The 12,492-nt window shown below is 41.9% G+C and overlaps 1 protein-coding gene across 1 annotated transcript in view; it reads left to right on the top strand.

The window, feature by feature from the left end:
- LOC133990580 (junctophilin-1-like) overlaps positions 1–12,492 on the top strand; it is a 40,600-nt gene that overhangs the window by 12,700 nt on the left and 15,408 nt on the right. Inside the window, exon 2 of the mRNA XM_062428936.1 lies at positions 838–1,597. Coding sequence (XP_062284920.1) covers positions 838–1,597 — 760 coding nt within the window. The remainder of the gene's footprint in view (positions 1–837; positions 1,598–12,492) is intronic.

Consider the following 12,492-nt stretch of genomic DNA (forward strand, 5'->3'; position numbering starts at 1 on the left):
TGGAATAAAAGCATGGGTTTATTATAACAGCTGGATACTGGATGTAAAGCAGCCATGATTGAAAAAATAAAAATTGCTTGGCTGTGGCATATGCCAGAAAAGGTTTCTAGCTCCCAGGTTTGCTTCTGCATTATACGGCCCACATATGCACAGTAGTGGCTATTGTGACACTGATGACACTTATTGCCACAGCAGATACCAACACATGAATGGACTGAACAGCGATGATGTGCAATGACATGGTGGCAGACTAGCAGTTGAATAACATCTTAATACCTTGATACTGCCTAATCTAATCTACCGAATCCATGAACCTCACGACACTTCAAAATGCCTCGTTATTGCAATCAGTAGTCATCAGGAAGTAAAATTAATATCAAAACATTTTTAAATTGATATGTTTGTTTGCTGGTGAAGAGTTATAAAACAAGAACACAGATATCAGTGGACTTTTTAATCATTTTGGTAACTGAGGAAGCTCAGTCAATGGAGACTTTGAGACACAGTTGATAGTTCCTGAAAAAGCCATAAGGCTAGTAAACTACTATTTTACTATTTTAAACACCCATGTTCTTTGTTGATGTGGTTTATGTAGTTTCCATGTTCACACAATGAACCTTGCAAATGAAATTGAAAACATTCAACTACTATCAACTCAGATTGAAGCCACCGTCTCCTACAGTCATTCCACTTACATCATCTTTACATTGGAAACAATAGAGAAGGCAACTGCAATGGCTCACTGTCTAAACAAACCTTTTTTATTTCTTCTGATTGTTTTTTCAATAATGTATTTAGGTGTTGACTGGTCTCTCTCTCCCTCTGTTGTTGCTGCAGGTACATACCAGGGTCAGTGGACTGGTGGAATGCGTCATGGCTACGGTGTACGTCAGAGTGTCCCATACGGTATGGCCTCTGTCATCCGCTCACCTCTCAGAACCTCGCTGGCTTCCCTCCGCAGTGAGCAGAGTAATGGCACAATACTACGTGACAGTCTGTCTGACAGCCCTGCTGGCACACGTGGTGGCTTTGTACTCAACTTCCACTCAGATGGAGAAGGTTCCGAGAAGAAGAAGGGCCTCTTCCGCCGTGGCTCTCTCTTTGGTAGTCTACAGAGGCTGCGCAAATCAGACTCTCGCTCATCGATCTCCAGTAAGCGCAGCTCAGCACATAGTGACACCACCATGAGCCGTATCAGTTCAAGTGATGCCAATTCTACCATCAGCTTCGGAGACGGAGACCCAAGCGACGACTACCTGCCTCTTGAAGATAACGTGGACGCCACCACCACAGAGTCCTACATGGGCGAGTGGAAGAATGACAAGCGCAGTGGCTTCGGTGTTTCAGAGCGCTCCAACGGCATGAAGTATGAAGGCGAGTGGCTTAACAATAAGCGCCATGGCTATGGCTGCACCATCTTTCCGGATGGCACTAAGGAGGAAGGGAAGTACAAGAACAACGCGCTCGCCCGTGGTATCAAGAAGCATCTGATCCCGATGAGGAACACCAAGACAAAACAGAAGGTGGATCGAGCCATTGAGGGAGCGGTGAGAGCAGCAGCCATTGCCAAAACCAAAGTGGAGATAGCCATATCCAGGTAATTTCCCTCCTTCCAAGCCTAAGCAACATATCATTGGCTCATCAGTGAGGTTACATGTCACGTAGGAAAAAAACTGATCTAGCAGTTCCACTGTATAGTATTTCCTTACTGAGTGGGAGTCAGTATTCAGGTTAACACTGGTAACTCTGTCCTGCTCTTTTCTGAATTCAGGGAAGTGTAGAAACCTCATCCAACATTACCCAAGATACTGTTAGGTCAGCTAAACACAGGGGTTAAAGTTGGATTAACCCTAACCTTTGGTTAGGGTTAATCCCCTTGTCCTAACAAGGGGATATAATTCTCAAACTAGTTGTTTTAATTTAAGGTACACCTCTTCAAATTAAAGTGCAATGACAAAATGAAATATATGTCGACACACGACATTAAAACATTTTGGGAGGTATTATGTGTTATTTTAGTGCAGACCATCCCATAAAACATTTTCTAACAATACAGCCATTGACTTGAAGGTGGCATTAATTCTGTATTCTGTAAACCATCCTTTTCTTCACAAACAGTCATACTGCAAATCTATGAATCAAATCGGGTCAAGGTCACAAGTTGTAACTTTCCCTCAATGACCCAAAGATGACCAAACTCTAAGCATCCCTGTAAAAACAGGCTGTGCCCCTGTGCACCATTCACTTAAAGCTCTCATGTCCAATGCTGCCCTGTATACATGAACGCATCATGCTCAATGCCTGTACCTGCAGAATGAGACCGATGACGACACAACGCTTAATGGACATGTATCGTACTGTGCAACCATGAATATGTGAGTTTGTTCTGTTCTGTTATATGTGGCTATGAGCGCTAGGTTGTCATAGGCTGCAATAGTTTATGAATGCTAAGTTATTGTATCATGCTAGTTAACGCTTGTGTACAATCCTGTTTTTTTATTTTATTTTGGCATTTCGGCAACATTTTTTTACTCAGTAACGGATGTCATATAAAATGTAGCGAAGTACAATACTTACAATTCAAAACATACTTAAGTAAAAGTAAAATTACAGATTTTTAAAACTACAAGTACACAAAAAAACTACTCAATTACGGTAACGCGAGTAAATGTAATTCGTTACTTTCCACCTCGGCCTAGGGTTGCCAACAACAAAATAAATAAGGGACACCTAGTTGGCAGGGCCGGCCGACCCGATTGCGTTCACCCCTCCCTGCTTGGTGACATTTTTTGTGTGTGTGAAATGATTTTTAAATTATTTGATTCAAACCTGAATTTAATAACAAATCTTTTTAACAGAAATCTGTCCTGCTTAACTTAACAGAATAAAATAAATCTCTTTTTTTAACAGAGCTGTCCTGCTTAACTGAACACAGTATAAAATAACAAAAAACAATAGAAAGCAGACAATTCCTGTAATAGTGCACATTTAGTGCAATAAGAAAAGTGCAAACAGAAAGTCTGTGGAAAAGTTGTAAACATAAACACTTTGTGCCTCAAAATCTTGTCTTCCGGTATCTTCTTGCAAGCAACAGTACCTCGACCAATGAGAAGAGCCGGATTCTGCATTGTCATTCTCGTGTGTGAGTGTGCTGTCAACTCATTGGTCACAGAGCAGGAGAGGGCTGGCAATAAGAATACCGTAAATTTTTATATAAAACGCCCTGTCATTGATTCCATTGACATTTTACAGACTATTTTGATTCTCACGGAAATACGGGACAAAGTGCGTCCCTTTTCAGCTCAATACGGGACGCGTAATTTTGTTTCTCAATATGGGACAATTCCATTTTTCAAGGGACGGTTGGCAACCCTACCTCTGCCTATAACCTGTACAATTCCATTGATAAACAAACAAATCTTTTAGGATGAAAAATTAAAAAACTCAATAAATTGGTTGCATAAATATGCACACCTGTAAACTAATACTTTGTTGAAGCACCTTTTGATTTTATTAAGGCATTCAGTCTTTTGGGGTAGGAATCTATCAGCATGCCACATCTTGACTTGGCAATATTTGGCCACTCCTCCTTTCAAAAGTGTTCCAAATCTGTCAAGGGCATCTCCTGTGCCCAGCCCTCTTCAGGTCACCCCACAGATTTTAATTGGATTTAGGTTTGGGATCTGGCCAGGGCATTCTAAAACTTTAATTTTAATCTGATGAAGGCATTCTTTTGTTGAATAGGATGTATGCTTTGGGTCATTGTCGTGATGAAAGGTGAAATTCCTCTTCATCTTCAGCTTTCTAACAGACACCTGGTTTTGGGCCAAAATGTATTTGGAGCTGTTCATAATTCCCTCCACCATGACCAAAGTCCTAGTTCCAGCTGAAGAAAAACAACCCCGAAGCATGATGCTGCCATCACCATGCTTCACTGTGGGTATGGGGTTCTTTGTTGATGTGCAGTGTTTTTGCACCAAACATACCTTTTGGAATTATGGCCAAAAAATTCAACCCTAGTCTCATCAGACCAACACAAGGCAGGGCTTCCATTTTGAAACCCTGCCCCATAGTCCAGACATGTGAACAATACAGGAGATTGTTGTCAGATGTAGTACACAACCAGTGCTTGCCAGAAATTCCTGCAGCTCCTTCAGTGTTGCTGTAGACCTCTTCGCAGCCTCCCTGACCAGTTTTCTTCTTGTCTTTTCATCAATTTTGGAGGGACGTCCAGTTCTTGGTAACACCATGTTTTCTTCACTTGTTGATGACTGTCTTTGCTGTGTCACATGGTATATCTAATGCTGTGGACATTTTTTGTACCCTTGTCCTGACTGATACGTTTCAACAATGAGATCTCTTTGATGCTGTACGTGCTTTGCAGACCATGCCTTTTGCTGTAATATGCAACTAAGTAGATGTCAGGAAAATCCTACAAGGACAGCTGAACTTTATTTGGAGTTAATCAGAGTCACTATAATTGATGGCAGGTGTGTACTGACTACATTTTAACATGAGTGAATTCTGAACAGAGCTACATCCCCCAGTGTAAGAGGGTGTGTATACTTATGCAACCACATTATTTATTTATATTTTTTTTTCAGTGGAATTGTAAAGGTTATAGGTCACATTAAAGGTGGAACAAGTTCTGAAATTATTAATCTTTGTCTCTTTTTTATATCACAAAAACCTGACATTTTAACAGGGGTCTGTAGACTTTTTATATCCACTGTAAACACAAGTTAATATTTACTTGACAAGCTGCATCATCCAATGATCCAGATCTCCTGATGACCATTCATTGTGATCACAGAGGCTGGGTCTCCGTTGACTGAAAAAAACAATATGCACAACCCAGTGAGATAACTGGCACTCATCAGTTCAGATCAGCTGTAAAAAAGCATTATGCTGATTTGAAACTATTAATTGCCTAGTGTGCTATCCTCATCCTGGAGCCATCAGACCTGGAAGATTAGGGACCTGGGTCAAGGCCACTGCTGTGGGTCAGAGGTGATGATGAGAAGGTTGACTAGGTATCTGCTGATTCTGTAGCTCCAGCTGCAGCTACTTTATCCTGCTGCCTATAGCTCTTTTACAAGAAAACATCTAATAACAGAAATAAAATACATATATATATATATACACACAAACAAACATATCTGTCAGTCCTGCTGCTCAACTGCTGCCTCAGTAGCTGAATGGACCTGGACTGCACAGAGAAAGGCAGAACTAAAGAAATATGGGGTAGAGTGTAAGCATGAGAAAGGTCAATAACCTCTCAATATGCACATGTATTCCATGAAAAGAAAAAAGAAAAACTCTTCTGTCTTGTGTCAGTATCAGTCTGGAAACATTCCAGATCAGTTTCTGACATCTCAGACAATCCATGCATCAATCCATTATCACTACTTATCCAGGACATGGTCGCGTTGACATTAGGGTAAGACATCCAGGGGGTCTGGTGAGGCACCAATCATCCGTCACCCTGGCAACACCTTCCACCTCCTCCTGGGAGATCCCAAGGCATTCTCAGGCCAGAAGAGATATGTAATCCCTCCGGTGTGTTCTGGGTCTACCCTGGGGTCTCCTATCAGTTGGACGTGCCTGGAACACCTTGAGAGGAGGATGTCTAGAGGGAATCCTAACCAGGTGCCCAAAACACCTCAGCTGGCTCCTTTTAGTGTGAAGGAGCAGTGGCTCTTCTCCGAGCCCTCCCCACCAGATGTCCGAGGTCCTCACCCTATCTCCATGGCTGAGCCCAGACACTCAACAGAGGAAACTCATGTTGGCCATAGGTGAGGGTTGGGACATAGACCGACTGGTAAATTGAGGTCTTCGCCTTCTAGTTCAGGTCTTTCTTCACCACAATGGTCCACCAATCAGCTGGAGCCTCCTTTCCAGCACCCTGGCATAAGTTTAACCTGGGAGGCTGAGTAGTATGATCCGATGATAGGTGGAGCATTGCCTCCAGGCCTCTTTTTTTTTGAAAATGGTAACCACCACCCAGGTTTGCCAGTCCAGAGGCACTGTCCATGATCTCAATGTGACTTTGAAAAAGCATGCCCGCCGTGACAGCCCAACAATGTCCAGAGCCTTCAGCATCTGAGAGGGACTCTCATCCACACCCTGGGCCTTGTCACAGTCAAGCTTTTTGACTAGGACTACTCCTCCATAGAGGCCATGTTGGTCAGGTTAAGGAGATCCTCTGAGTGTTCCTTCCTTCCAATGTCCTCCAGTCAAGTCAGCAGTTCTCCACCCTCCTGAAAACTGCTTGGTCTATGCCCTGCTTTTGCTTCTCGAGTTGCCTAATGGTTTGCCACCCCAACAGGCACCTATGACCTGGCTAAAACCCTGAGCAGCCACCTCCACAACTGAGGTCCTGAATATGGCCCATTTGGATTCCATGTCTCCAACCTTCCTCAGGATGCAGAATTTCTTCCAGAAGTGGGAGTTGAAGACCTAATGGACAGGGGCTTCCCAGTTCCCAGGCATCCATTCCCTGTTGGAACCATCTGGCCTTAAACCTGCCTATGTTCTGCCTCTCTAAACTGCATATGTGCTGTGTGACAGCAGAAAGCTTGACATGTGTCGCAAAGCTCACTAAATAGGACAAGGCTTTGGAAACAGTTGCATTCAATTGCTGGTTACTGGTGTTCATTTTCCCGTCATTCTGTTTATCACTTTCTTCCTGCATGACTGTTGTTACTTTTGGTGCATTTTGTGCGAGGGCCTCTATGGCTCAGGAGGTAGAGTGGCTTCAACCCCAAGGTCCTCTAGTCTGCATGCCCAAATGCCCTTGGGCAAGATACTAAAACCCAAATTGCTCCTGAAGGCTGTGTCATTGGTTTATGTTTGTGTGTGTGTGTGTGTGTGTGTGTGTGTGTCTGATATGAGTATTAGATTAGATCTCCTGATGAGCAGGTTGGCGCCTTCCATCTTCAATCAGTTCGTGTAAATGGGTGAATGTTAACAAGCAGTATAAAGTGCTTCAAGTGTGCAACAACTTCAAATGACTCCAAAAGCACCATATTTACTAAAAAACTAATGGAAATGCTCTTACAGCGTGTTCCATCACTGAAAGTAGTTATTGTTCAGTGGTTGTGTGTTGCACTATGTGTCAGAGGAGCTCTGCTGTCTGTTGTTGAACATGACTAACAGCTCATGTTACTGTAACAGCTTGATAAACACACTCATTCTCAAACTGAGAATGAGTGTGTATCAGCAATGTGTAATAAGGCCATTTGATCTGTCCAATTTAAAAATGTACAGTACACATATAGAATAGAATAGAAAGTCTTTATTGTCATTGTACAAAGCACAAAGAAATTGAGATGCCGTCCTTAAAGTGCAGAAACAATAATAAATAAATAATTTCTCCTAAAAAAAAGCCATTATTTAATGCAGTTTAGTGCATTTATGTCCTGAAGCGTTTGCCTGAGGGCAGCAGCTCAAACAGCGAGTCACCAACAGTCGGAGTTTAGAAAACATGATCCTGATGTATAGCATGTTCTGTTGGTCTCAGGTTATATTATTGTAGTTCACTTGGCTCATGCAAAGTGAAGGAAATGAGCTGAGCTGATAATCATCACACCAAACCATGCAAACTAAGTAATATGTGGACAGTTTGATGATCTCCTGCATACTTTTTGTATCAGTACACTTTCTGACATGACAAGCTACAATCAAATACCTGCTTGTGGTGCCAGCATGTGCCACTTGAAATCACAAACACTCCAGTTATACTATTTGAACTTGTGTCATTGATAATTGAGTGTTGTCTGTTGTTTGATTGATGGACTGATTGATCTATGCAACCACATTTTGAATTATGTAAAATAATCAAGATGATGCTGGTCAAATCAATACATTTTGCTTCACAATTTTTCAGTTCAGGTGTCAATCAGGTGTCCAAATTAACAGTCAAACATGTTTTTCTTGCCATAATCATCCCTCCTGTTCATATTGACCATTAGAAGATCCCTTCATGATGGGGGAACAAATTCCACAGTCCTCCTTCTGTGAAAAAAGGTATTTAAAAGTTGATCTGAAACTAATATGAAGCTTCAGTCGTCCAAAGGAGTGAAATCAAGTAGATAATATGTTTCAACGTTACAGCTGTTTAGTGCCAAAGTCTTTTTGTTACTATACTTCCACCACAGCTCAACAGGGAAACACTAAGAGGAAATTTGATGCCAAAAAGACTGTAAATGTGTCAGATATCACTTGATATGACTAACTCACACTGATGAAGCTCAATAGAAGCTGATCATCTACTTTTAAATGACTGTGTGAAGCCTCACATCTCAATTCTATTGAAAGCACATTTGAAGGAGATCTTTTAATAGTCAGTGTGAACAGGAGGAATGATTACAGCAAGGAAAACCTCTTTCACTGCTCATATGGACACTTGAGTGTTGTTTTAAGGCACACTTGATAAAATTGAGAACCTGTCCTTTAAAGGAATCTGCAGTGTTTGAGCACCATGGCAACTCCTGTTTGGATGCGATTACAGTGTGTAACAGAGGAAACTGTTGGATCCTTTAATATCTGTAACATCTGTATGTGTAATATCTGTAATATCTTGTGACTCACTATGCATGACCACAAGAGACAAAAATGATAACACACATGTAGATCACAGACACAGGCTTAAATACACACAGACATGCTCAGACGTTCTAATCCTTAACAGTAAGAGCTGCTGGTAGAATGTGGGAAAGGGGAGATGGAGTCTTTGAAGGTTGCAGCACAGCCATAGCTGACCAGTGCTGCTCAGAACTCAGGAACGTGTGGAAGGATTTCGGCTTGCGTCACTTTTCCCCTCATTTTGGCGAACGGTGGCGAAGGAAGTGAGGAGAGACAGAGCAAAGTGAGAAAACAGAGAGAGAGAGGTCAAGAGAGTAAGCGAGTGGGTGAGGAGAGAGAGAGGGAAGCAAGTAGGCACATTCTTGGCCAGATTGCAGGTTTGTGTATGTAGTAGTGCAAGCACCTCTTACCTGTGTGTGTGTGTGTGTGTGTTGTGTGTGTGTGTGTGTGTGTGTGTGTGTGTGTGTGTGTGTGTGTGTGTGTGTGTGTGTGTGTGTGTGTGTGTGTGTGGGTGTGTGTGGGTGGGTGGGTGGGTGTGTGTGTGTGTGTGTGTGTATGTATGTGCGTCAGAAGTAGTGCTTGTCTAAATAAGGCCAGGGAGGAGGACGCTTATCAACAGCTGACAGGAATAATGTCTCACACTGCCCTCAGAGCCACACACACACACACACACACACACACACACACACACACACACACACACACACACACACACACACACACACACACATACTTTCAGTCGGTCAGTCAGTAGTGTGCTTTATCTGGTATTCTCCTTGGTCAGTGTGGAAGAACGTTCTGAACTGTGTTGTTGACACGGCTGACCTTTGGACCGGTGCTTCCCTGATTTTGTTTCTGTTGTGGCTCTTATTGATTTCAATAAATAGAAGCACCACAACCAATATATGACACTATAACTGACTCTATAACTAAAACACTATGTGAGGGTCAACAAATGTCTAACAGTTTAGTGCAGAATGGTTTTTAAAATTTATTTTTTAGTTTGGGAGTACAAACAGGGGAAAGTGTCCTTAGTTTTGTTTGTTTATTTACACATATAGACAAAATAAAAATACACAGTAATAATCAGTACAGAGGAATATGAGGGAGAATTGCCTTCCAGGGGCTTGCAGAGTGGCATTCTCCAGGCATTAAATTTACAAAAACATAGTTACATCTTTTAAAGAATCAATGCAAGTATACAGTACATCATCACTGCCAGGCTGAGAACATCGTTTTTTAATAAAATAAAGACACAAACAGTCAAATAACCAGACAATTGCAGTAATTTAGCTATTATATGAACATGAAAAAATAATTATTGGACTCAGATTCAGTAGGCAGTCCAAAAGGACTAGTTAAAGTTAAAAGAAGTGATTTCAAGACTCTTATAAACTGCTGTGGGGTTCATAGTTCAGAAAATGTTCACAAAATGTGAGGGTCATACATCCCATATTCGAAAATACTGAACTGAGACAGTGTAGTACGGAAATGAGGAGGTCTTAGTAATAGCTTTTTTCTTAATTTTTCGAAATAGTGTAGCTTGTGGTAAATAAAATGAATGAAAAATCAGCTGTTGGTCCAAGTAAGCAACAATGGCACTTTTTTCTAAATGACTTGAGACCTACAGTAGTTTGGCATTATTGTATTGGCTTTCACAGTTTCTTCATCGCCATCACCAGTGTTTTCATCTCTTCAGTGGAAGATGGAGCAACTTGTAAGTTACATGCTTCAGTACAGATGTCACTTGTTTCTTTTATGTGCTTTACCGCCGCGTTACTACAGTGTTATCATGGTGGAGTGCTTGAATCTTGTTGACAGGTTTTCAGATAACCCCCCTTCTGACCACAATGCAGTACAGCGATAACTCTGCAAGCAACTTACTGACTGCAGTGGGCTATCCTTCTTGTAGCTTCCCAGCCAGCATGTCCACGTGGGCCCCATAAGGGTTAAATTTGGGCTGCAAATATGGGTCCCAAGTGGGTTTGTCTGCAGTTTCCATGGTGGCCCCATCTGTGTTTGCCCATTTGGGCTTCAAGTGGGTTCTGACTGGGTTTCAGGTTGAGCCCAACTGGGTGAGACCCATGTTTGCCCATATGGGGTCTAAGTGGGATCAGAATAAACCTTGAATGGGGCCTATTTAGTCAGCCTACATGGGCTTCACATGTGGGGCCCATGTTTCTGAAACAGTATGGGGCCCATACAATTTGCCCTGTGTATGCCCATGCCCACTTAGCCCACTTACATCCCTTATGGGGCTCATACAGGCAGCCCATGTGGGCTTCACATGTGGGGTCCATGTTACTGAAACCATGCGGGACACGCAGAATTAGTCCATGTTATTGTTACTGGATTGCAGTTGTTTCTGTGAATCGCAGCAATCCATTTGCTTCTCTGATTGCTCCGATTTCTTCGTGAATCTATTTGTACAGTCAACAGCTTCTCCTCATTTTAGATGAATTTTTTGTTTTTCACGGCACACCACTTTACCACTCACTGGGTGTAACCGCTGTGACTTCCGCCTGCAGAGACTGCATCTGTACTGCCACCTGGTGGTTGTTGGTGTGTTTTGCAGGTGGTGATGAAGTCCCCCATCCCTGTTTTTTGTCATCATGCAGCATTACCGCTACAGCAACCGCAAAAAAAGCAAAACAAGTGACATCATCAATCATTAAGTCTATTCCGTTTTGTTTTTAAAGATTTATTTTTGGGTATTTTTTGCTTTTGTTTGAAAGTACATGGCAGAGAGACCAATAGGATATCTGGGAAAGAGAGAGAGGGGGATGATATGCAGCAGAGGTCCCCTGCCGGAGTCAAACCAGGAACAATGCAACTATGTGGCATAATACACCAACTTTATATCTCAGCCAAGCATAAAAAACATTTTTACAATAAGTCAACAGCAGGTAGATGGAGACACATACTGTGTCTCTAAGGTTGCATACGGCCCCAAAAACCTGTTGGTTTACCTGACAAGCAAAACCCAGAGCAAAAAAAGGGTCTGCAAAACATTTGCTGGTTGTAAAGCTGAATAGCTCTGTGTTGCACAGTGATGATAGAAGATGAATATATCAGCTTCTTTGCAGCTGGACAGTCAGAAGACACTGTTTAGACTAATTTTAAGGAGTAAATCAAACTCAAAATAGGAGGTAAATAAGTAAGAAGGGCATGCCCCGCCACCCCATACCCAGTGGAAATTACGCCCTTGGTGTCCTGTGTTGCAAGTACATATGCAATGCCCAGATGAAAGAGGGAAAGTGTAGAAAGTGAAGCCATTGCATTGCATAAGCCTGGCAAGCCAACAGTCAGTAATGGATGAAATAGAACTAAAATAAAATATAGCCTTGAGTCAGGTTCATGTCTAAAATGTGGCAGTACTGGCTGAGCTCAGTCCGGTCAGCTATTAAAGATTTGGGTATGGGCAGAACTCTACGCTTCACTGTTTCATTACCTTTGTGATGGGATAAAATTGCACCAGGGAACAAAATTGAATTTGAACCAATCTATTTTGATCTACTCTCCAGGGTGATAATTGGAACTGTTTTCAAAGTATAGTACAAACAGTTCCATACGAGCTGAGTGTGGAGTGCTGGAAACCAAATACACTGAAGCTTTCTGACACTTTCTTATGAGTTTGAATTATTTTAAAATGCTTTTTTCTTTCCTGGTGATGATTGCACTTGAAAGGTAATATTATATATCACAACATGGCACATTCTATTCCCCCCCTTTTGACTATTTCTCCTTGAAACAATACCTCCAAATATGTTTATCTGTATACTTCAGTATGAAACCAATCAACAGTGGCAATATTACTGCAAACATAAAGAATCGTTAGATAGGAATCATCTGAAAACATCAACAAATAAGGAGGTGGTACAGAAGATGGGTGGGTTGCAGTAACAG

This window comes from Scomber scombrus, chromosome 11 (genome assembly GCF_963691925.1).
Source record: "Scomber scombrus chromosome 11, fScoSco1.1, whole genome shotgun sequence".
Lineage (NCBI taxonomy): Eukaryota > Metazoa > Chordata > Actinopteri > Scombriformes > Scombridae > Scomber > Scomber scombrus.